This window comes from Nelusetta ayraudi, unplaced genomic scaffold (assembly GCF_046127955.1).
Source record: "Nelusetta ayraudi isolate G7.1 ecotype Tasmania unplaced genomic scaffold, CSIRO-AGI_Nayr_v1 ptg000063l, whole genome shotgun sequence".
Classification (NCBI taxonomy): Eukaryota; Metazoa; Chordata; class Actinopteri; order Tetraodontiformes; family Monacanthidae; genus Nelusetta; species Nelusetta ayraudi.
In genome coordinates this window covers 4,748,927-4,763,729 of record NW_027466113.1, presented here as the reverse complement: position 1 = coordinate 4,763,729, position 14,803 = coordinate 4,748,927, and the positions used below count along the sequence as shown (strand labels likewise).

The following is a 14,803-nucleotide window of genomic DNA, read 5'->3' as shown; positions in this document are numbered from 1 at the left end:
GTGCCATTCCCTTCCATGAGTTTTCGTTGTGGCGAACCTGAGACAGGCGCCAATAAGACCTCTGACCACCAGAGGGGGCTACACAGCCCACCCAGCAGCTCATTTAAATGTGCCTCGTTCAATCCTTCCTGCGTGTTCAGTCCCCGCGTGCTTCCTGGGTCCTACAGGTCGGTCCTCATCTCTGAAACTTTACTTCTGTATTTATGGACTATATGCAGCAAATTTTGCATTTATTGTAAATTCATCTTAAATATCATTCTGCTGCTTTGTTACCCAACTATAAAACATGCTTTGATTAATGTGCGTCCTTCCTTGTTGTTTCTCTGTTAATCTTTAAACTTGAGAGTATGACATGTTACAATGCCTAATTTTATTGAGGCTCTATCTCTCCTGCTCTGCATGTGAGATTGTTGTACTTTGGTCTCCACCGGTGAAACTGACTTTTTTTCCAGTTTGGCTCCAATGAAATTATTATATCACTCTCGGAAAGGAGCAGAGGTGCATTTTTCATTATCTCCTGCCAGCTCGGGGACAAAGGTCTGTTTGGGCTGGCTAATGATTTACACCCTGGGTTCAGCCAGATCTGGGTTCAGCCTGTGTTCATGCATGACTGTGGGTGAACACGTAGGTGCAGCTCCATTTATTCCTTGGTGACCGACCCATGAGGAAATCCATTCTGTGTCAATGGGTGAAGGAGGCACACTGTAATAAAATCTGAGCTCTTATCAGCTCAGGGTTCAGAAATCCTCTCTCAGCAAAAAAAAAAAAAAAAAAAAAAAACTTGGCCTAAATCTGAAACTCCCTTTGACAGCACATCCTACTTTCAGATTTAAATATAGTTTATATAATATATATATATATATATATATATATATATATATATATATATATATATATATATGTATATGTATATCATATGATAACCATCTGTACCCTTGTCAGTGAAAACCAGAAAACCAGAATACAAACCTGGTCATTTTGCAGAGATGTTTGAGTTGTTTGTGTTTATTCATGTGTCAAGACCAAGGAAGGGGATTACATAACGTGCAGAGGCACAAGTTTAAACGTGTGACTGGACTATTGACATTAGCTTTTCCGCTTTTCGCCCTTAAGCGTGTCGTGTCATTTGGCGTCACTTTCAGTTATTCACCCAGCTGTTGAGAAGAAGGAGACGGAGGAGCAGGAGGACGAGAAGGAGGAGGGAGGGGCAAGAGGGTTCAACGGGGCGGGGGGGGGGGGGGAGGAGTGGGTGGAGGGGGTGAACAGGTTGACACATAACTGATGGGAATGACAAGTGCACGACCTGAGCACTCGCAGATTACACGGCAACGGGAGCGACGTAGCATCCGCAGAGGGAGAATCTACTGCTAGAAGTTCCTGTAGGCTGCAGCAGGTCTTAGTGAAGCGGGAGATGGACAGCATTGGCAGGCCAGGTGAGAGGAGCAGAGACTGACCTTTTTTTTTGGGGGGGGGGGGGGGGGTTGTGTAAGTTACAATCAAAGGTACCGCTGTGTGTTGGATGACCTGCACTCACAAGCTGCTTGTTCTCCATCCTCAATTATCTGTGATTAAACCCCTCAGGGGATCAACATGGATCGTTTAATGAATGAGGTGCAGAGGTTTCGGACGCTTTTGACGTGAGTACGGCCGTATTTAGAAAAGCTGATTGCTCTGACCTGCACTTAGCAGGAATGTGACCCCCCCCCTCCGCCCACCCCTCACCAACTGTCGGCATGGTTCATCTCTCATCAGCCACGAAGGCCGAACATGCGCTGACCTGTTGCAGATGCCTTTGACCTGCCGTCTATTTTTAGTCCTGTAACAGGTAGCTAGGTGTATACGCACGTAACGGCGTGTGTGTGTGTGTGTGTGTGTGTGTGTGTGTGTGTGTGTGCTCGGCAAAGTGTCAGAGGAGGATCTCAGTGGGACACGGGATGATGTGTGCAGCAGCGCGGCAGAACTGGGTCACAGGAAGACGGAGAAAGAGAGTGGGAGGCCGAGATGACAGGAGGTGGAAAGGAATAAAAACAATGACGGCCCCTGAATCCAAAGGATTCACGGAGGAGCCTCGTCATCCTGCGCGGGCCTCCACCCGCCCGACCCGCCGGCGCCCACCGCCGACTTCCACCTTTCTCCGTTTTCGACGGGGTTAAAACCTGAGAGTGTCTGATGAAATCCAGGAAGGTAGCAGCTCAGCGACTGCTTTGCCCTCTCTGCTCCTGTGAGGGCTTTGGCATGAAAGACACTGGCAGGTTTTCTTTGCAGCAGCAGCAGAGTGACAGCTGGAGCTGCTGGGGCTGCGATAGGCGCATTAAGAAGTGGGCTGGAAATTGCAGGCAGAGAAATATGACATGGAAGTTATTTATTGCAAGTCATCCAGTCTTGTCTTGTGGAAATGACGGAAATGAGCGTCCTGGGACTCAGAAATATGACACCTGTCGCTCTTTGGCTGTTGTTGACGTTGTTGTTGTTCTACGACAGGCAGCGGGATGTTGCACATTAATTCACAGTCAAACAAAATGCATGAGGTGTCTTAGTTTCAGCTGGAAATTGTATTTTAATGTGTTATCTCTTTCAGCTAACCAGTCACATTCTTTTGGCCGGCCTGAGAAGGACCTCGACCGATCCCCTTTAAAAACCTGGCTCAAACATTAACTCAAACCTAATGATGCGTCGATTAGACGGAACTGGCTTGTGTCAAAGTTACTCTGCACCTATTAAACATTTATCAGGTGGAATATCAAAGGCCCAGTGGGTGAGATTTTGTTGCATTTAGTCATAGGAACACACGCTGCAAACAAATTAAACAGTCATGCATGTGTCGTGTCAGTGTGAACGGTTGTTATCAGCAAATGAAATCACAACGGCTATTTAATCTCAGTTGCTTCCGGTAGAGGGCCGCCAGGGCCAGCAAGGCCTCCTCTACTGCCCTAAATATACTTAGAAAAGCCTGTTTTCCGGTTAGTACGATAATAAAGTTTAGTCTGTTCAATTCACGTCATACAAGATCCACTAGGTTGCACTGCTTCCATTGCATTGTATTATGGTAGAGTTTTTATCCAATCATATTTGAGCTCGCTTGTGTTGTCAGGTTCTATGAAATCTGCCTTAGGTCAGCGGAACAGACACTGCAGCGCATCTTGTGTCTTCAAATAAACCAACCAGAAGAAGGTGGACAAGGTATCCAGGTTTGGTTGCGCAGGCCACCATAGTTTACTGCCTGGCTCAGGAGGGGGAGAGAGTGTGAAAAACGCTGCAATCTAAAATGTAGCCACTTGATGTCACTGTTTCCTCTTCAAAATCTCCAAATATGGCACGCTTAACCTTGAACACAACCTTGAGATCTGTTTTTTCACCGAGGCGAACCGGCGATGGCTGAAGAAGAAGATAGAGATTTCATTTCCAAATAATCTGCAACTTTTAATGCAAATACCTTGGCACATTTAAGACTTTATAGTTCAATAGTTTGTTTTGTTATAGTCTCGTTGGTATCTTATACGAAACAGAGACAATGCACAAATTATGGGACAAATTCGAACAAGAGTTAAAGCTCACAGATGGCTTTTGGTGGACTTTATTATGGAATCTCTTAAAAGTGTATTTCATTTTTAGTGTCAAATAGTCTTGACACTATCAGTGGCCTTAGTATCCTACTCTTAATTGTGATTTTAAATGTTCCAAAAACTAAGTGACGGTGGACTAGGTCACCTACTTGAATGTGATGTAATGTGTTTGTGTGATCCTGTATGGATTCTCGAGCCTTAGTGTCATTTTGATGATTTAGGGTGGACTAAGACGTCACTGGCGGCCTTGGTGTTAAAATATACATGACCATGGCTTATTTCACACAACTAAATACACACATATTCATATTCTAGTCCATTTTATGCCAATAGACCCTTGTGAAATGTCTCCTGCTGGGCCTTTAAGAGCCCCGACACAAAGCCCTGCTACACTCCAGTATTAGGCTCTTAGGATCTAAAATTAGAATCCAATGAAAACTGAAGACTTTTCCACTATTGGATCAGTGTCATTCACTTTCTCTGTAAGTGGTTTTAATGTTGCGGCGCATCAGTGTGTGTTGTTCCGGAAAGATACTGATGCAAACCAGGACTTGGCTGCCGCTGCTCAGCTGCAGAGCAAAAGGATCTGTGACCAGAGTGGACGCTTGAAACCATTTGACTCAGTCAAGTCACATCTCGGCGGCGAGGCAATTTTGTGTAAATGTAGGGACAGCAAACGAGATGAAAAACATCTCTCGACACATCCGCAGCTTTAAAGAGTCCAACATTTTTTCTTTATAAAAAGCAGCCGCCTCGGACTCCCCAAATTCCTGAGGAGGGCGATAGCATCTCATTCAGCTGAAAACATGGAGAGATCCCTGTCACCTTCTGTTGTCTGACAAGAATCTTGCTTTATCCTCCAAGGTGGCATCAGACCCCTCACTTGTAAATGTCACTTTACCAAACATCGGATTTATGTTATATGGCAGGAAGACGTGTCGTCGTGTCTCCTGATCTGCTCTGTTTATTTTTGATAGCGACACATCTGACAGTTGAATGTCATCATGTAGCGCCTTGTTAACTCTCCCTGCTGCATTTAATGTCAGGTTAAAGTGTGTTTGAGTGACGCTTCTGCTAGGCTCTGGCTGCATATTCAAACTGTGCATACCACAGGGGCTGAATAACAATGTAATCATACCTTTCCCCGCGCGGTGACGTGATGTATTTTGTAATCACGGCCGGATTTTGGAACAACCGCCGGCCCCGCTGACAACTTTTTTCCCCCTCTCCCCAGGTCGTATCAGGCGTTACTCAGAGGTGATGACACTGCCAGACTCCTTCATCCAGCGCCAGCAACTGGACGCCAGCATGGCCGACACCTTCCTGGAGCACCTCTGTCTGCTGGACATCGACCAGGAGCCAATCACAGCACGCAACACTGGCATCATCTGCACCATCGGTGAGTGTTGGAGACGCGCACGCCCAGTTTTTAATTTTGTTTTCTGGCAACGCTCGCGTGGCTGCTGGCAGTCGGTGCCCAGGTGCAGCGTGTTTACAGGGTTTCACGCTCGTGGCTGCCTCACTTCCAAGGCTTCACGTGGCCTTTTTCCTGAGCTGAGGGAAAGTGAAATATGAAAAAAGGGAGGAAATATTTGCAAATATATTTTGCAGCCTTGACTCTGATCTTGTCTGGGGTTTCTCACAAATCTGAATTGAGATCTTCTGTTTGATGGCTCGCGTCCAAAGGGACTAAACAGACCAACAGAGTCAATTTTTACTTGGCAAATAAAATATCTGGAAATATCAACAAATGGCAAAAGCCATCTGTATATGCGGATATATTATACTCCACTAGACCAGGCATGGGCAAACTGCGGCCCAGGGGCCATATGCGGCCCGTTAAGCTTTTTAATTTGGCCGGCTGAACTTGAAGAAATTAATGGTTAGTAAGTCTTAAAATAGTTGTATTTCATCCATATTTCCAGTGGTTTAAGAGTCAGAGCTAAATACCGTGGCGCTTCAAAGACGCACATTAACGCTTTTGTTCATTTTCAATTGACATTAAAGCACATTCACGTTTTCTACATATACCCTGATATATTTTTTCCTCCTATGAGGTGGCTCACCAAAACACTCCCTCAATCTGCTGCTGCTCCGGCCCCGCTATCAAATTTTAGAAGCTGCTGTGGCCCCACCAGTCAAACGGTTTGCCTCCCCCTGCAGGGAAGATGTCATTGTACTCTCAATGCCCCTTGTGACATCACAAACAGCCGGAACTGAATGTTTCATCTCCACCTGTTCACTGGACTTCACTGACAGGATAAGACGCATATTATTTAAGAAAATAATCCGTAAAGTCAATTTTGAAATAGTACAGCATGTCTTTTTTTATTTCCTTTTGTATGTCGTGTTTCTACTGTTCGTTATTTCAGCCGGTATAAAACATGTATGCTCCCGTCAGGTCCTGCGTCCCGATCGATCCCCAAACTCCACGAGATGGTGAAGGCAGGAATGAACATTGCTCGCCTGAATTTCTCTCATGGATCACATGAAGTACGTGTGTGTGTGTGTGTGTACAGTATGTGTGTGTGTGTGTGTGTCTGAGGCCCGTCACTCACAGTGCCTTCACACATCATTCATTCCCGTCACGTATCGATTTCCATTCTGTCCGTCCTGTGCCAGTACCACGGGGAGACCATCAAAAACATCCGGGAGGCGGTGGAGACGGTGACCTCTGACCCCCTCTACTATCGGCCTGTTGCCATCGCCTTGGACACGAAGGGTCCGGAGATCCGCACTGGATTAGTCAAAGGGGTAAACATGTCACACTCTTCACCAGTCAGTCGGCCTGAATGCTGTTGTAATGTTGTTGTTATTTATTCTTATTCTTATTCTTATTCTTATTCTTATTCTTATTCTTATTCTTATTTTTATTCTTATTCTTATTCTTATTATTCTTATTATTATTACTATTATTCTTATTATTATTGGTAGCAGTAGCAGTAGTAGCAGTATTTACACAGGTTTCTGTGTGAATCTAAAACCCACAGTGCTGCTGCTGTGCTGTGTTTTCTCTCTTCTCTAACGATCCCCTTCCTCCTGCCACTCCGAGTGCAGGCCGTCTGCCTTTCGGAATAAATTAGCCAGGGCTGTCGGACACCTTGTTAAGCCTTGATTGCCTCGCAAATACCTCCGTACAACAGTGTAGGTGTAGGACGCTGCACACCGGTTCCTGCCTGCTTCTTGTCTGCTTCACGGCTTAATTGGCGGGTTGGAAACAGAGTCACAAACACGTGAGGAAAAATCATTCCTCAAATGACACTTTTGCATGCAGAAACGTGTGTTTAAGAAGTCGGTTTGAGGAAAATACGATCAGCGTTAACGTGTCGGGAGAGAACAATGGAAAAGTTGCAATCGCTTGCCCCTGCCAGCGGCTCTGATACGAGTGATTTGAACCGTTCAGCTGTAAACTTCTCAGAAGCCGGAGTCAGTGAAACTCAGCAGGGGTCCGGCGAGCATGAGGAGGTAATCAGGCGGGTTGGCAGCCTGGTTTGGAAGCGGGTGGCAACACCAGGCAGAAGATGGTTTTCTTGCAGGACGTATTCGTTTGGCAAGAAAACGAGTTGATAACAGAGATTCACAGTTTTTTTTTTCTCCCGCTGCTTGTCTGTGAAGAAAGTGGAGGAGGAGGTGGAGCTGAAAAAGGGCAGCAAAGTGCGCGTGGTGACGGCGCAGAGCGAGAAGGACAAGACAGACGGCGCCACCGTCTGGGTGGATTATCCCAATCTCGCCAAAGTCCTCGAGAAGGACGCGAAGATCTACATCGACGACGGCCTCATCGGGCTCAAAGTCGAGGAAATAGGTAAATGTTGAAGGGGAACATTTTCTATAGTGACATGGGTGAGCACAACGTTTACCTACAGGGGCACAGTGTCCACCTGACCTTCCAAAGATCCCTTTTTATGCCCTGTATTAACTTGTGTCCTTAAAAAACAGGAGGAACTCACCATGTATCCTGTTGATCACTCCCCTTTTTAAGAGAGTCTCTGCTAAACTAGCCTTGTTTAATGTCACAAATGCCACTGGTACCACTTCCATGCTGCTGACAGCGCCCCCTATAGCTTCCAGCAGCCTTGTTTTTATCCTCTTCCTAACATGCGGAAGCTCCAACAAATTGTCAGTTTTATGGGTGATGATTAAATTCCAGACGGCTTCACTGCAGTCTGGATTAAAAAAATAAAAGGGAAACCTGACGGCGGCTATAGAATGAGGCCTTTTACCACGAGTTGTTTTTGCACCCCCCTATCTCAAGTGTGACATATTTTTCTCATGGATTTAGTTGCTATGACCCATCATCTCATTTGTGACCCAAGGGCAGCAAAGATAATAGATTCTTTCAATTCATGCAGCCGTCTCCTCGGAGTCTTTTAGCTCCCTCGAACACAATCGGCCTCTGACAAGCTTCTGTTCATCATCCAGTCTGAATCCTATCAGAGACTCTAACAGCTCTGATATTGTTTGGAGGAAACAAGCATGAACAGACGCAAATCACAAGAAGATGACGTTCACTTTTTAAACCCACAATGAAGTAAAGCTTGTAAAGCTTGTATATATACATATATATAAACAAGATATATATTTATATATATATATATATATATGTATATATATATATATATATATACATATATATATATATATATACTGTATATATATACATATATATATATATATATATATATACATATATATGTGTGTGTGTGTGTGTGGAGCCAAGATATTTAATCTGAACAAAGTTTGATGTTTCTCCTCATTCCCCTCCTCCCCAACCCTAGGCTCTGATTGGGTGGACACGGTGGTGGAGTCCGGCGGCATGCTGTGCAGTCGCAAAGGTGTCAACCTCCCCGGCTGCGACCTGATTGGCTTGCGGGCGGTCAGCGAGCAGGACGAGGCCGACCTGAGGTTCGGGGTGGCGCAGGGCATCGACATCGTCTTCGCCAGCTTCATCCGCTCCGCCCAGGACGTCAAGGACGTGCGGCGAACCCTGGGAGCGCACGGGCGAAACATAAAAGTGATCAGCAAGGTGGAGAGCCGGCAGGGGGTGCAGAAGTGAGTCAAGAGGGGAGGAAGTGGTGTGAAGCGAAGCTCTTTAAGCACAGTTATTTTTGAGCGGCGTGACTGCGGGAAGGCGAGGGATTCTGGGAAGGAGGCTGTGACAGGAGTGATGCCCCCTGTGGACAGCCAGCTGTCAGGGAGTGATCGGCATATGTCAGCGCAATCTGTGTGCCAGACTTATGGCACTTATGGCACTCACAGTAAATGTGACAAGATGAACGCCGCGGCTCTGCCAGTTCCGTCCGTGTGTCCAACGAGAGGGAACTTCCAGAAAGCAGGGGATGTAATGATCCACTGCGTTTCTAACTACACCATTGCCAATGAGAAGCCTCGTTTTACACGAGCCATTAGGATGCCTTGTTTTGAAAGAGCCAATAGGACGGCTTGTTTTACATGAGCCAATAGGAAGCTTCATATTGCATGAGCCAATAGGAAGGCTTGTTTAAAACAAGCCAAAGTTTCTTTTTACAGAAACCGATAGGAAGCCTCGATTTGAAAGTGCCATTCAAACTTCATTTTACACGAGCCAATGGGAAGCCTCGTTTTACAAGAGCTAATAGGAAGCCTTGTTTTGCAAGAGCCAATGGGAGGCCTCGTTTCACTTAAGCCAATAGGATGCCTTGCTTTGCAAGAGACACTATGAAGCTTCTTTTTACGTAGCCCAATAGGAATCTTCATTTTACACAAGCCAATAGGAAGCCTTGTTTTACACAAGCCATTCGGATGCCTTGTTTTGCAAGAGCCAATAGGAAGCTTAATTTTACACAGTCCAGTAGGAGGCTTCATTTTACATGAGCCAACAGAATGCCTTGTATAACACAGGCCAATAGGGAGGCTGGTTTTACACAGCAGAAAGCAGTGTTTAATTGAACAGCTGCATTTCAAACTCCAGCATCACATTGATCTTGTTTCCATTCTTCACCTGGGTTCAGTCCAGATGCTGCCAGGCTCACTTCAGTGTCTGAAACGTCTCTGCTCACCGACTTCTCCTGCGTCTCCTTCCCTCCTCCCTCCTTCTGCTCATCCCAAACTCCTGAATCCTGCTCGCCTCCTTCCCTCCCCTCCCCCACATCCTCTCGCCTCCTCCTCCCTAATCCCTCCCCCAGTTTTGAGGAGATCCTGGCAGAGAGTGACGGGGTGATGGTTGCCCGGGGCGACCTGGGGATCGAGATCCCGGCGGAGAAAGTCTTCATCGCCCAGAAGATGATGATTGGCCGCTGCAACTCTGCCGGCAAGCCCGTCATCTGTGCCACGCAGGTCAGTGGCGAGCACGCGCACGTGAGGTCTCGGAGACGAGGGCGTGGCACGCGTACGGGTTCGAGAGTTTCATCCAGAGCGTCGCTAATTCAGGCGTGAGGAAGTCGACAACCAGCGTCGCTGCACAATCACTCACTGCATCGTCCTCTGAATTTATCCTCAGACACGCACAAATCCCCCTCTTAATGCTAACATGCACCTCTCTCTCTCTCTCTCTCTCTCTCTCTCTCTCTCTCTCTCACACACACACACACACACACACACACACACACTCCTGAAGCCATGTTGAGTCAGAGCGCTGTGTCTTGTTTATGCTGCATCTCTTTACTCAGAGTGACAGCGTTATAGCAGGTTTGCTACTCCAGACCCGAGCCCACAAACATCACCCACCCACACACACACACACCAAACACACGCACGCACACACACATAGTAATGAGCATTAGCGGCCGCTTCGTTTCTGCGGGGCGAAGAGAAAAAAAGGCGGGAGGAGCGAGCGGCCTGCGAGGCGGCGCTGCGAGCCGTCTCATTTTCCAACTGTCTGCCGTAGTTATTGACTCATCACGCTGAGTGCCAATCATGATCCCCCAGAAGTTACGCCCACCAAAAATGAGCATTCGCTCGAGTCGCTGCGCATCTATATAGCCAATAATAGCATTTAGCTCCTCTGCCTGATGCAGCACATAAAGGAAGAAATGAATCGCAAAGCAGATTTTTCTGTGTTTTGGATGGTGATTCTCTAGAACATTGAGTTTAAATGGTGCTCTGTGTGTGTGTGTGTGTGTGTGTAGATGCTGGAAAGCATGGTCTCCCACCCAAGGCCCACCAGAGCGGAGGGCAGTGACGTGGCCAACGCCGTGCTGGACGGCGCCGACTGCGTGATGTTATCGGGGGAGACGGCCAAGGGCCTGTTCCCCGTGGAGGCGGTGGCCATGATGCACTCGGTGCGTGACTGCTGCTGCTGCGCGTGCACGCAGCCGACCACTCTGCTCTGCCTTCCTTCACAGTGATGACCCTCTGCCTCCTCCACCTCCCCTCACAGATCTGCAGGGAGGCCGAGGCGGCCATCTTCCACCAGCAGCTCTTTGAGGAGCTGCGCCGCCTCACCCCCCTCTCCTCTGACCCCACGGAGGTCACCGCCATCGGAGCCGTGGAGTCCTCCTTCAAGTGCTGCGCCGGCGCCATCATCGTCCTCACCACCAGCGGCAGGTGGGCAAACCACGTCAATAAGCGACCGGACGCGGAGAAGTTAGCGTGACATTTCCAGGCTGAGCGTCAATCTTCTCTAAACAGCAACAAATATGAAGCAACGCACATCCACCACAACGTTTGCCTGGTGGTTAACAAAAAGGCTGGAAACAGAGTGAAAGCAGCAGATGCCTCTTTCTGCAACGTTAATTTTGTTCCCGGAAACCTGAAAAAAAAAAGCCCAGATTCCAAATGTTTGAGCAACAGATGTTGTTGTTCTCGTTCCAAAGCAAAGGTTTGATATTAAAGTGCTCTTATGTGTGTGTGTCGTGTGCGTGTTCATGTCCTCGGGGGCTCTGCTTTATGTTGGCTGTGGTCTTTATTGCGTTCATTTTGTGTTTGTGTTCTGCAAGCGCAATCAAACACACACTCTCAACACAAACATGCGTTTTTGGGAGTGTTGGTTGAAGGCGCCACAATAGGGAGGGAGGAAGGCAAACTGAAGGTGAAACTTCACGTTTGAGCGCAGACCACAGTTGCACATTGTGTAATTCCATTATGTGCTGTTTGCGTTGGGAGGCTGAGCAAGAACAGATTGACCTTGATTTGGTTTCTCGTGGAGGAACGAGGCTGCAGCGGTGACGTCAGAGCCCCTCCAGAGCGCACGGCGACGGGCTCATTTGTTGAATTGTTTCTTTGTTTCATCTCACTAACTCTCACCGGTGAAAACAAAAAGGAACATCCCAAAGGGATGAATATGTTTGGTTAAGTGAGTACGAATCCAAGATTCAAAACCCAATGGCCCCTTAACACACAGTTAAAATTAGAGACCTCCTGAAGTCGTGATTTGTCTTTATATAGTTCAGTCCCCCAGTTATTTAAGGGTTGCATTGATTCTTCTTCAGAGTGAAGCCCATCATTTACCCAGCGGTCAAAATTAGATTTCTGGACCAGGTCAAAGATCCAGAATGACGGTGATAAGCAAATCCTTTTTATTACATTTGGTTACAAGCTCCAACCAATGTTGACGGTAAATATTGACAAGAAATTTCCATTTGACCAGAACAACTAATTTTACGAGAATTACAGCTTATGTGCTTCACACCATTCATTAGAAACGCCTACAAATCACAATTGAAAATTTTTACAAATATCGCTTTTATTTTGGGAAAAACTTTAATGGAAACACAGATATTGACGAATTCTTGTCAAATGTTTTCCCTTCTTTTCTTTTCAGGGCCGCACATCTCATCTCCAGGTACCGACCTCGCTGTCCCATCATCACCATCACCAGGAACCCACTGGTATAGTTGCCTTCTACAACCTCGTAGCGCAGCGTCTTTCATAGAGAGACGTCTTCGTGTTTTTGTCACATGGAGCAACATCCATGTGCTGTTTGATTCACACAGAGGTCAAGGTCTAAAAATCAAGTGTGGTTTGACCTGTGTGAACATTGAACACAGTGACGCAGCGTCCTTCGTGGACATCTCACATGTCTTAACGCATCACAAGCAGTGAATCCAGACAAAACTCGTGTAGTCGGACCTCCGTCGTGCTCCTGCTGTTCTTCCTGTAACTGTAACAACTCAAACGTCCACTTCACACCTCTGTCATCTCCTTTAGGTGGCCCGTCAGTCTCAGCTGTTAAGAGGAGTGTTTCCCGTCCTCTTCCACCCGCTGCCGGCTCCCGTCTGGGCCGACGACGTGGACAACAGAGTCAACTTTGGCATGGACATAGGTCAGTGTGTCCGCTGGGGGGGGGGGGCGCCTCCAGACAGCCCGGCAGGACGTCTCACTCACACGTCGCCTTTGTTTTTTGTCTCCCTCGTGCACCTTATCAGGCAAGGCCAGAGGATTCTTCAAGTCGGGCGACATGGTGATTGTGGTGACAGGCTGGATTCCAGGGTCGGGTCACACCAACATCATGAGGGCGGTCAACGTCCCGTAAAAAAAAAAAAAAAAACCCCGACCGTCAAGACCTGCTGATCGGCCAAAGTTTTGTACATTGTACAGTAGTGAACACCGACGCAAAAAACACACCGTCGGTTGCAAGTTAGCGCAACGTTTTTGGTAGCATCGTTGCTGTTTAGACTCACATTTATCTGTTCGATTTGTGTTAATGTGCCTTTTAAGCAATGACTCCCTTCAAATAAAACTTGAAACTTTACCCTTTCGTCTCAACCGCCGGAGCAGTTCTGTTCTTCTGATTTACGACCACCTCCATTTATGAGGGTGTTAACCCGAAATGGAGATTGTCACTTTTGCTTGCCATCGTGGAATCACACAATTTGCACAGGCCTTTATGGAATTCAGAGACAGGGCTTTCCCTCCTGACCACTGTTCTGAGCTTGTCTCTCGGATCAGGTTCACGGCGTTTCACCTATTATATGCTGTGCCAATAAAACACAACAAAGTGCACACGTGCACATGTCCTGCGTCTTTTCAGCAAAACAGAAGCACACAAGTAAACAATTACTGCTACTATGTATCTAGATGTCATGTTCACTCAGTAGTAACCCACGAGAGTGGAAATCAAATTATTAAACTGTATCACAAATGTCAAAATATTTGTATGTAAAAATACATAAAGATAAGAAAATTACATTTTGCTCACAAAAACAGCTCACAGACATCATGGTTAAAAACAATGTACTGCCTTGCACAGACCTACAACAGAAAACAATTTGTACGTCTGTCAATCAAAACTGATCGAAACCCACAACAGCTGCCACACAGCAATTGTCGCTGTGTAATCATTATGAAACAGGACCTCCAGGTAAAACAAATTGAAAGGCTCAACGGCCAAACACAAATCAAATATAAAATGGCTAGAATCTAGTAAGACAATGATACTGCTATCCCTTGTAGCTTTAACAGGCATCTGTAATAAAACCTGGTTAAGGCCACTCATAAAAAAACAAAAGAGGTTGTGGTGGAAGCTGCAGGCAGATCTTCAGCAGTCATGACACCAGCTCTCAGCCTTTTGTTTCGCTCTCTCGCAGCAAAAATGATGAGACTGGTCAGTGATCGGGTTCACTATTGTGCTGCACTTTTGTCCCCTGAGATGTTGCCAGTTGTTGACATCAATCCGCAGACCGTTCAAAAACATCACTGATGTTGTGTTGCTGTGTGCTTTGCTTTGTTGGCTTTCTCCTTTCGACTCTTTTCTTCTCTTGCTCTTATTTCAGTGAGGGGCCACACAGTATATTACCGAGTTAGGAGGTCCTACATCAGGGGTCACCAACCTTTTTGAACCTGAGACTTACTTCATGGGTCCTGGGTCATATGAAGGGCTGCCAGTTTGCTACACTCTACTGGAATAACAAACTTTCGTAGTTGTTTATTATGATTAATAATGCTGATCTATGTCAAGACTCTGATCACGTTAACTAGCTCTTAATAATTGTCAACAATGACTTAGCAAGGTTAAGGCCTGCGAGCCACTCATGGTCCTTGGTGACTACCTGGTGCCTGCGGACACCATGTTGGTGACCCCTGTCCTCCATCAGAACAATCAGTGCATTTTGCAATTCATTGGACCTGGAGATTTTGACAGGACCAAAAGGATTTAAAGATTTCTTTTCACAGGCTTCGTAGACAACGACCACAGCATTTTGAATAAGCTATTGTCATTTTATGTGACCCTGCAAAGACATATTGCAATTTGTCCAGGTAGCAAAGAGGCTCCAGCACACCCACAACCCTGAGTGCAGGGCATAGAGAGGTATAGAGAAGGGACG

The 14,803-nt window shown here is 46.6% G+C and overlaps 1 protein-coding gene across 2 annotated transcripts; it reads left to right on the top strand.

Annotated features, from left to right (window-relative positions):
* The first annotated feature begins 42 nt into the window (after positions 1-42).
* On the top strand, positions 43-13,236 carry pklr (pyruvate kinase L/R). 2 transcript variants are annotated; one of them, XM_076040942.1, is made up of 12 exons: positions 43-167; positions 4,798-4,962; positions 5,965-6,056; positions 6,186-6,317; positions 7,179-7,365; positions 8,339-8,612; positions 9,725-9,875; positions 10,667-10,819; positions 10,918-11,084; positions 12,301-12,367; positions 12,687-12,801; positions 12,905-13,236. In XM_076040942.1, the coding sequence occupies exons 2-12, from the start codon at positions 4,824-4,826 to the stop codon at positions 13,009-13,011; spliced, it is 1,584 nt and encodes a 527-aa protein (XP_075897057.1). In that variant the 5' UTR covers positions 43-167; positions 4,798-4,823; the 3' UTR covers positions 13,012-13,236. The 2 variants fall into 2 exon arrangements, with proteins under 2 accessions (XP_075897057.1, XP_075897056.1); XM_076040941.1 differs by lacking the exon at positions 43-167 and adding an exon at positions 1,263-1,433.
* Positions 13,237-14,803: the final 1,567 nt, after the last annotated feature.

Coding starts and splice junctions, on each gene's coding strand:
- pklr (XM_076040941.1), top strand. CDS start 1,412: ATGGACAGCATTGGCAGGCCAG. Junction 4,963..5,964: donor TGGCATCATCTGCACCATCG/GTGAGTGTTGGA, acceptor TGCTCCCGTCAG/GTCCTGCGTCCCGATCGATC. Junction 6,318..7,178: donor GCACTGGATTAGTCAAAGGG/GTAAACATGTCA, acceptor TTGTCTGTGAAG/AAAGTGGAGGAGGAGGTGGA.